Genomic DNA, 10,802 nt, shown 5'->3' with positions numbered 1-10,802 from the left:
CACGCTGGGCACCTACCTTGACTTCGATAAGTCCTATGTTCAGACCAAGAATCGAACCTTGGCTCGCATCTTGGAGCATTTGGATATGCGAGAGGGCTTGGATGAAAAAATTACGTTAAAATGGAGGCATTACACCCGAATTCAGATCTTGGACTATGAAGGTGTCCCATTTCGTTGCAGGAGATGTCATAAGGTAGGGCAAATTTTCAAGGAATGCCCATTAAACATGAAATCAACTGATCCTCCGAGTGCTCCTTATATCTCAAAGGGTAAAGCAGTCGACACCCCGACCATCACCCTTGTTTCGGCTCCCCGAGCACTTGATCGGGTCGGTACCTCCATGGCAGCGGAAGGAGCACTCAAGACTCCATCACCTCCAATGACACGATCCCGAGCTGCTACTGCTGAGGCTGCAAGGAAGCGGTACACCTCTTCCCTCTCACCCTATCTCATATGTTACTCTTTCTTGCAGTACATCAGTTGATTCAGCATCTATTAGATTCATTTCTCCCTCCATACCCTGCGCACTTAACATGCCCCCTCCCATCATTTCCACCACCATTCCATCTGTCCCTTCTCCCCCTTCCTCCCCCCTTCCATCCTCCCTAGATTGATTGGAACCACCTCACTCATACAACCTTCGCTCTTGATCCCTCCCTGCGAATCATACTCCCTCCTATATTGGGTTAAGTCTCACCTTTCCTGGTCCAGCTATTCAATCATCTCATGGCCGAAAGTCCAGTCTCTCAAAAGCCATACTGAATACGAGGGCAAAATTTGTCACTGGCAAACAATTCACTCTTGAAGGGGTTCTTAGAGCATTGAACACCCCTGGGAGGGTTCCACCATGAAATGGCTATCATTCAACTGTAAAGGTATGGCTAGTGCCTCCAAAAAACTAGCCCTGCGTAGGTTATTTGAAGCTAAGCCTGTGGATATCATCATGCTGCAAGAAACCCTGGGGGATGCTGATCTCATCAACCAAACCTTAACATCCTGAAAACCTAGTTGGTTTTTTTACTCCCTTGATGTTATGGGTCGATCGGGGGGACTAGTCATTGGATAAAACCCGCGCACTATTAAGGTTACAACATCCTTGGGAGGATTAGGGTTCTTAGGAATGGACATTTTCTCTACCGATCTTGGTATGAATATTCGGGTTATTAATGTATATGGACCTTCTCATCGGCGAGAGGAATTCTGGCAACGTTTTCTCAATTTAGAGATTACTACTTTCGATCATCTGGTCATCGAGGGTGATCTCAATTTCTCCATAGGATTTGGGGAATCTTAGGGATCCCAAGCGCAAGTATATCCTCTATTTGGGTACTTTAGGAATTCCTTGGACTAGCACAACCTCTCGGATGTCCCCATGATAAAGCCCCTGCCCACTTGGAGAAATAGAAGGGTAGGGGATGCAGCTCTGGCAAGGAGACCTGATCGATTCCTGATTAAGGTGCCCTTGTTGCAACATCTAAATAGATATAGACAATGGGTGGGTTCTAGGGGCATATCTAACCACTCCCCAATATACTTGGAGATCCTTGGTCCCGAATCAAAACCTAAAACCCCCTTCAAATTCAATCATGTCTGGCTTCAGGAACTGGGATACATCATAATGGTCACTGAATATTGGAAGCCAAATCCCATCTCGAGACATAGATCCCTGGCTGAGGGTTTCTACCACAATCTATCTTAGCTAAAGCATCTAACCATCTCCTGGGCTAGAGAGAAAAAACAGAGGGATTATCAAACCCTATCTTTGATTGAATCTGAACTGAGCGCTCTTATGGATGACAACAATAAGGGATTTCAATCTGCAGATGAGAATCTCATCTTATTGAGCTTGAGAAGCAGAAGGACAAGATATTGAAGGAAAGAGAGGAAACCTGGAGACTTAAGAGCAAGGAAATCTGGCTACAAGCCGAAGATGATAACACAAAGTTCTTACAGAACTTCGCAAAGGGGAGAAAGGTAGCTAACACTATATGGAAATTGCCTCTACCAGATGGAGGTGTGGTTGACACCTTGAAAAATTTGTCTCTGCTAGGTACCTCACACTTCCAGAATATTTACAAATCTCCCCGGGAGACCAATCTAGCAGATATTATACAAGTGGTTAGCTACTTCCCTAGGTTTGTAGATGATGAGGCGGCAGAGGAGCTTAATTCACCTATGACACCTGCTGAACTCGAGGGGACCTTAAAGTGGTTTAGAAAAGATAAAAGCCCAGGATTGGATGGGTGGAGTATTGAGTTTTATCTGGAATTTTACGATCTCTTGGGACAAGACCTGTTCAATGTCATGGAGGAGAGCAGGACCATTGGAAAATTGTATGATGCCATTAATTCCACCTTCATTGTCGTAATCCCTAAGACTGATTCACCATCATCCTTCAGTGACTTCTACCCCATCTCTCTTTGCAATTGTCTCTACAAAATCATCTATAAGATCATTGCCAACAGAATCAGACCCATTCTATCTCATTATATTTCACCTGAGCAATTCACTTTTCTCGAGAACCGACAGATCCATGAAGCAATTGTTACCGCTCATGAGGCTATACACTCTATTAGATCCAATAAGCTAAAAGGCATCATTTTAAAGATTGATCTGGCGAAATTTTTCGACCGTGTTAGCTGGTTTTACAACAAAATACCTCTCATCCACCTGGGTTTCCCACATCTATTCACCACCTGGATCACGTCTTGCATTACTACTGCTTCCTTCAGTGTCCTCATTAATGGCTCTGCTTCCCATTTTTCTGATGCTAAAAGTAGACTCAGATAGGGTTGCCCTCTATCCCCCCTCCTTTTCCTCATTGTCATGGAAGGAATCAGTCGGTTAATTACACATGAAAAGTGAAATGGCAGACTATTCGGTATGAAAATAAATTATCATTACTACCTCACACAACTCCTATTTGTCAATGATGTCCTTATTTTCCTAGACATTAGCATTCGAGACTCTGTCTCTTTTGATAATCTTCTATCCACTTTCTCTCAGGCTATAGGTATGATGGCAAACCATGGGAAATCCATCATTACACTGGCTCACACATCCATCCATGAATCTCAATATGCACAACAACACTTCCCATATTCTATTTGCCCACTTGACCATGGATTCAAATACCTTGGTTTCTGGATCAAACCCCTGAGCCAAAAAATTGCCGATTGGATATGGTTGGTCATCAAATTGGAGAAAAGGCTTACAAATTGGAGCCATCGCTTCTTGTCTACAGCTGGAAGATTAGTGCTAATTAAATCAGTCTTGGAGGCTACCCCTGTTTTCTAGATGGCTTTTAGCCTGGATACCCAGAAGTATACTTGCTCGCCTTCAACAGATTTGCAACAGATATCTTTGGAATGGTCAACAGGATAAGAGAAAAATTGCCTGGGTTAGTTGGAACAAGATTGCCTTGCCCAAAAAATGAGGAGGATGGGGACTCAAAGATTTACCCCTTTCTTCTCAAGCACTTGCTGCAAAAATGGGTTGGACACTCCTCACCAAATAGAACCTTTAGACCTATGTTTCTTACCATAAATACATATGGCCTCTCCAAATCATGGACTGGGTTAGCCTACCACGATGGACAAGGACTGGTATTTCATCGATTTGGAAAGCTCTGCTCCTTTCTCTCCCCAACATTCACAATAATTTGGCATGGCGAATAAATGATGGCACAAAATCGAGCATCGGTCTCGACCCCTGGACAAGGGGAGGTGGTCAATATCAACTTCCAAGAGAGTTAATCCTCCATTTAAATCAGAGAGATATCAGTGTTATTGCACATATTGCTGACCAGGTTAACTCCACCATATATGCTCAGGCCTGGAAATCTATAAATCAGTTAAATATTCCTCCTCATTGGCACCAAATATGGAATAATTATCCTACTTCTTTGACTGAGTCACACATCAGATTTGAGGAGGGACTAGATGAAATCATGTGGTGCCTTGCTGAAAATGGAATATACACATCAAAGGATGGTTACCTCAGGCTGATAAATAATAGACAACCTGAGATTACTCATGAATGGTGGCAGGCTATCTGGAAATTAAAACTCCCACCATGAGCCAAGCTCTTCTTTTGGTGTGTACTTACCAATAAAGTCCCCACTAGAGAAACCTTAACACACAGAGCCATCCACGGACCACACTGGTGTGTTCTTTGTAAGCAAGATTCCAAATCGACTGAGCATCTTTTTCTTAAATGTGAAGCTACGGTCAATCTTTGGAGATCCATCGCAACAGAGTTGCACTTTGCTGGCAGATGAGAGGGGGATAACATAACCCATGCATGGAAAAACTGACACAACTCGCATCCTGGATCAAATCTGATCTGCCTTCCTCTGATCATTTGTTGGTCTATTTAGCGGGTGCGGAACTGAATAATCTTTGAAGACAGGGTTGTCAGTTGGCAGATTATCACTGCTAATATCATCTCCTCTTATCATGAGCTCCCTGAATATACTATGTCGCGATCCCGAAGACCACTTGCCCACAATCCCATTGACCACTCCATTCCCTGGGCTTATTTCGACAATGCCGCACATGAACATGGGTGTGGGGGAGGATTTCTACTTTACCTCTTTGACAACATCATTTCAGGGTCAAGATGGGACTTGGAGAAGGAACAAACAATTATGCTAAACTTATCACCATTTGCCATTTATTGCATTTTTCTTTAAGCCATGAATGCACCAATCTACAGATTTATGGGGACTCCAAAATCATTATTAATTTGTTCAATAATACCACTATCTACCATGCACACACTTAAAAATATTTTGGATGAAGTGATCATATACAAATCACATTTTAATTCCATCATATGTCATCATATTTACAGGGAGCATAACAACAGCGCTGACAGGCTTTCCAAGGAGGCCACGCTACTTCCCAGAGGTCAATGGATGATTCAGTAGCAGAGGGGTACTGCACAATACCAATATTATCACAAGCCATATATAGATCTGGCATATCACCGGGTAGATGGACCCTAAATTTTGCCGAAAGTGCTCGGTCATAATTTACATTGTATATATCATAGCTTTTATTTGCAGAAGATAACTTATGAGATCACCATGCATGTTGTATATATTGTAGATATCACAATTTTTGAAAATGCTTTTTACACTCATTTTAGGCTATCACCTTGTGTGGTGAATATGTTTATTTTTCCAGTGATTATAGGATGAGTTTTTGATGATTTTTGTGACTTATATGACAAAGAGTCGATGATGCATATGCTATCAAGCATATACTATTTTTCAGATTAATGAAAGATTGCAATTTTTCTTGGAATATATATATATATATATATATATATATATATATATATAAACCTATATATAATTATTAACATTAGTTAATATATTTAGATAGGTGTCATTAACAGGAACAACAAATGACAGAGATAACCATAAATACAGAGATGCAACAGAAATAATACTTCATTTCATTAATGTAAAATACTGAAATATGCTTACAAACAGAAATGGAAATAAACTAGCTCGGGTGATGGTAGCGTTATATATGAGAAGAGATGTGGCGGCTACATGCCTCCGAATTGTGTTACAATGAGGCTCAAGGGCCTTTTTATTATTGAACAATAAGAGCAAACCCTAAACAACCAAAACCCTAACTCGAGAAGATGTAGCTCAAGGGCCTTTTTATTATTGAACAATAAGAGTAAACTCTAAACAACCAAAACCCTAACTTGGGAAGATGTAACACCAAGAGTTTATGGGCCGTGTTGGGGTTAGTTGGAAAACCAACTTCGTGAGATTATGACTTGGTCATATTATCTCCGTTTGACACGCATGATACCCCTTTGAAAAGTTCTCTCTCAAAACTACGATGGAAAATATTTTTTTATCATAACTGCTCTCGAAGTTTAGGACCCGAAAAACTCCTAAAAATGGTAAATTGTGATACAATTAAGTAAACTTGAAAACTGAAATAAAGAGTTGTTGATAGATTCTGTAAATAGTATTGCAGCTATGTTTGATTAAAGATAGATTCAATTTAGTGGTTTTGGTTTTCTTTGTGTGAGTGGACAGCTGTTGTAGCATGGGGACCAAAGCAGCCTTTCGTCATAGAAGAGGTGCAAGTGGATACTCCTCAGGCAATGGAGGTCCGAATCAAAATTACCCACTCTTCTCTCTGCCATACTGATATCACATATTGGACGATATCAAATGAAGACGCATTTCCTCGCATATTCGGCCACGAGGGTGCCGGGTAGGATTTTTAGTAATTAGGTTAAAATGTTGTTTTGGAAAAAAATTGTTTTTGCTAATTTAATTTGTTCGTGGATATTTCATTCATCATCAAAGTCACAGTAATTAGTTGGAAAATAATTGTTTTTGAGAATTTAGTTTGTTTAATATTTTGAATAGACATTCCATTCATCATCAAAGATATAGACATAATAATTTAGTTTGTTTAATATTTTGAATAGACATTCCATTCATCATCAAAGATATAGACATAATAATTATATTTAACAGGTACAATTGTGAAATAGACATGATCATGCGTTCTAGTAATTAGCTTACAATATAGTTTTGAAAAAAAATTGTTTTTTTTAATTTAGTTTGTTCTATATATTTTGGATGGATATTCTATCCATCATCAAAACCATAGTAATTATACCTAACCTAACTGCTGTTGTGAGACAGACATGATAATGCCTTGTGGATGGTATTGGGTTTGTAGTTTTTATCAATGGATACTTCTTCTACTGTAAGTGGTTTAATTTGAACTTTTAAAACTGAACTTCTAAATATTCAGGATTGTCGAGAGTGTGGGAGAGGGTGTGACAGATCTCCAGAAAGGAGACCATGTGATTCCTCTGTACAATGGCGAATGTGAAGATTGTGTCTACTGTAAATCTAAGAAGACCAATCTGTGTGGTGAGTTTAGAGCAAATCCCTACAATACAATGATGAGAAAGGATGGGAAATCTCGTTTCTCCATTGGTGGAAAGCCAGTTTATCATTTCATGTCTTCTACATTTACCGAATACACTGTAGTGGATTATGCTTGTGTTCTCAAGATCAATCCGGAAGTTCCCTTGGATATAGCATGCTTGCTAGGCTGTGGACTGGCCACAGGTATCCCACTGTTCAGTTTGATGAAATCAGAATTCACAGGCTTTCAATCGTATTAGTATAATGACAGCTGGTTACTGTCTTCAGAGTGCTTTTAACCATGGACAATGCTACCATGTGCGCCTGCAGGACTTGGAGCTGTATGGAACATAGCAGACATCGAACCCGGATCAACAGTTGCTATCTTTGGCCTTGGCACTGTGGGTCTTGCAGTAAGTGATTTGGTTATCCATGCTATTTACATGATTGTTGTGCTGGCTATCTTTCTTCAGTTGGTTTCTTAAGTTTTTAACTGTGAACAGGTTGCAGAGGGTGCCAGGATAAGACAAGCATCCAGGATAATTGGCATTGACACAAATCCCAACAAGTTTCCTAAAGGTAGATGCTCTTTTTCTCAGACTGACTGGTAAAATTAACATAAAATTTAGTAGGCAGGTTCTTAGCCTCTTAACCTGGGTTGTTGTAACAGTTGCAGAGAATTGTTGGGTTTCTTATGTTTAACTCTAGCACCAGTTTGGTCCTGAAAAGTCATACCATTGCAAAGGTAAGGTGCTGGTCCTGAAAGGTCTTACCTCTGCAAAGGTAAGGTGCTGGTCCTGTGTGAAAGGTTGTTCTTAAAAGGCAGTAAAGTCCTAGTAGAAGCCAGAAGGGTTGGCCATGGAAGGCAGTAAAATCCTGATAAAAGAGTTGTCTTGAAATTTCTTACATAAGTTTGATAGGTCATATATACTTGTTAGAATGGTTGGTCTTGACTGAGATCTCAACCCTGCTCAGTCAAGAAAATGTTTGAGGCAAGTTACCCATACCATCCTATTTGTCAATAGGATCTTCATTGCATTCTATAATTTACTAAGCCTAACTCACAAGGATAGTTTGGTGGATAGAAATTTCTTTGAAAGTAATTATTTAGGCACGGAATGCACTATCAGTTAGATGTAGCAGAGTATATATTTTTCTCATCCCTGAGATAAAATGTTAACAAGAGTTTCACCACTTGCACTACTTACATTGCAGCCAAAATCCTGGGAGTGACAGACTGCATCAACCCAAAAGACTACGAAAAGCCCATTCAGGAGGTAACCTGCTATTTCATATTATTCTTGTATGTAATGGCAATCTCTCCAATACCTATTAGCTCCCAATCTCATGAGAAGAGAACCATTTTTGCAGGTGATAAGAGACATGTCAAATGGCGGTGTGGATTACGGCTTTGAATGCATTGGAAATACAGATATCTTATACCAGTGCTTTCTGGCCACCAATGATGTAAAGACACCCTCTGTTCCCCATTTTCTATTGATAACAGAAAATACTAGATATTTAAGAAGCTGTTAACAAAGATCCGAGATATCCCGGATCTGATAAAACTCACTCATTTAAGAAACTGATAACAAAGATCCTAGATGTCCTGGATCAGCTGAAACTTACTAATTGATTAATGTCCAGTAAGGTCTGCTGGGGATAAGCATAAACAAAACTGTAAAGCTGCGGTATGATTCGTGTGTCCTCATTGTTAGTGTTTTGGTCAATTGGATGGGATTGCAGGTCTGGGGCTTGACAGTATTGTTGGGATATGATTCGAGTCCAAGAAAGCTAAGCCTTCTTCCAACAGAGTTGTTTATGGGTCGGAGGATTGTGGCATCTATATTTGGTGGATTGAAGGGAAAATCCCAATTGCCTAATCTTATAGAACAGTGTGCAAACAAGGTAATGAATCATCAGATGACATACAATGGTTTTAAGAAAATTGTGTTTAAAACTAATGGTTCATCCTTTATCAGTTTTCTTACAATATGCATTTTGATTGCAGGAAGTCCAAGTAAAGGAATTCATTACCCATGAGCTGCCTCTTGCAGATATTAACAAATCATTTCAATTGTTGTCAGAAGGCAAGAGTTTGAGATGTGTTCGCCATCTCTAACCAAATATATTTTCCATTTTCTTCTACCCAGCAACGATATATGCAGGAGTTAGTCAATTTCGTTACTTCTAATAAAGGCTTTGTAATCTCTGATAGTCAATTGTGTTCCGACTAATAAAGGCTTTGTCACCACACCTCTTATGGAACTATATTGTATGTGAGGGAAGCCTTATTTGTGTGGTTTAAGTAAAATGGGCTAGCTAGGGAATTTGTGCCCCTTGAAAGTAGATTGCCATTAAATATTACATTGTAATATTAGATGTTTATGTTATACGTGGTATTTCATGTGAAATTATGGGGCAAAGCTTTATCATATGTGAAGTGTTTAATTCAAGTTTTTTAAATATTTAATGTATTTAAATTTCAGTGTTAAAAAAATGAGGTATTTATTTTTTTAAATAAAAGTTTACTTCTGTGTAGTTCTATTTTAGTTATAATATAGTTTATGTTTTATATATAATTTTATGTATATCAATATGAAATTAGTTTTTGGAAGTTTAGTATCTAAATTTAATGTTTATATTAAATATGTTGTTAAAAATTATTTATAAATAATAATCAATATAGATCTATCTTAATTTTGAATTTACTAAATGTTTAGAAGGATTAAATCTTTTAAGATGTAAATTTCATTTTGAATGCAAAATTTGAGAAAAGATTTTCATTCCTCTAGAGATTTTAATAGATCAAATTATGTTCGTTCTTATTAATATTATTTACATTTATATATAATTCATACTTCTATGTATAGAAATATTCTTATTTTTAATTTTATTAAATTCCAGATAATTAGATGTTTTATATTTTTTCAAATTTATTTTTTTAACAGGATATGGATAGCGTTGATTATATAAATAGAGAGATAAATATATAATTTATTAAAAAAAATATTGTAAATAGTGAATTTTTTTATTCTTATTAATCAAATTTAAATATGAAATTATAAAATATAATAGCTATAAATATGAATTATTATTTTAATTTATATGTTCAAACGGATCCTAATTTATAACACAAATCTATGTCATTTCTATGATTAGAAATATTTTTGTTTTCTAATTATATGTGTATTAATTAAATTTATTATGTTTTTATATGTTTGGAAATAAGAATTATTATGAATTTATTGTTTTACTTTTTATTACTTTTTTAATTGAGTCCATATTTTGCTTTATTTTTATTTTTATTATTATTTGGTTTAATGCTTCATTTTAGTGACATTGCAACATCTCCCCCATATTGAGCTAATATTGAAATATCTACACTCATTTAGAGACACTATCAATATTCAGTCAAAGAATAAAAGATTAAAGAGAGGGAGGGAGGACTAGAGGTGGGAGACCAAATATGGAAGTGTTGAGTGGTCAAGGTTATGAATAAGGGGTTTCCATGACTCTCTACTTAACATGTTCACAATTAAAATTATCCTAGTGCTTCTGAATTTCAAGTGCTTATTAAATGATATGAAAGGTATAATGGGGAGTTGAGGCTAGGATTTTAGTTTTGTTGAATCAAATCAAATGTTTTGATTTAAAAGAATGTTCCTGCAATAACAGATTTGGAAGTACAATTGTGGGTGGTATTAGCAATAAATTATTTGAGGCAAAGCTGTAAATGAATGATCAATTGGGAAATGTATGATTTACCACTAGAGAAAGGAATTCTATATGCCCCTACTCACAACATAGGATCTTATTTATCCTTGGCAGAACAAAATAATTGTTCAAGCATTTTATTGATCTAAAGAGGGTTTTAATATTC

The 10,802-nt window shown here is 37.4% G+C and overlaps 1 protein-coding gene across 1 annotated transcript; it reads left to right on the top strand.

Moving 5' to 3' along the window:
• Positions 1 to 6,091: 6,091 nt before the first annotated feature.
• Positions 6,092 to 9,356, top strand: LOC149226009 (alcohol dehydrogenase-like 3). The gene is made up of 8 exons (XM_089375193.1): positions 6,092 to 6,248; positions 6,801 to 7,123; positions 7,250 to 7,332; positions 7,423 to 7,498; positions 8,135 to 8,196; positions 8,291 to 8,386; positions 8,666 to 8,827; positions 8,931 to 9,356. Exons 1-8 carry the CDS (start codon positions 6,136 to 6,138, stop codon positions 9,039 to 9,041), a joined length of 1,026 nt encoding a protein of 341 aa, XP_089231319.1. The 5' UTR covers positions 6,092 to 6,135; the 3' UTR covers positions 9,042 to 9,356.
• The last annotated feature ends 1,446 nt before the right edge of the window (positions 9,357 to 10,802 follow it).

This window comes from Pinus tabuliformis, chromosome J (assembly GCF_031772625.1).
Source record: "Pinus tabuliformis cultivar Carrire ecotype Pingquan chromosome J, CPIR1, whole genome shotgun sequence".
Taxonomy (NCBI): Eukaryota; Viridiplantae; Streptophyta; class Pinopsida; order Pinales; family Pinaceae; genus Pinus; species Pinus tabuliformis.
This window is presented reverse-complemented; position numbering and strand designations above follow the sequence as displayed.

Coding starts and splice junctions, on each gene's coding strand:
- LOC149226009 (XM_089375193.1), top strand. CDS start 6,136: ATGGAGGTCCGAATCAAAATTACCCACTCTTCTCTCTGCCATACTGAT. Junction 6,249..6,800: donor TTCGGCCACGAGGGTGCCGG/GTAGGATTTTTA, acceptor CTAAATATTCAG/GATTGTCGAGAGTGTGGGAG. Junction 7,333..7,422: donor TTGGCACTGTGGGTCTTGCA/GTAAGTGATTTG, acceptor AACTGTGAACAG/GTTGCAGAGGGTGCCAGGAT.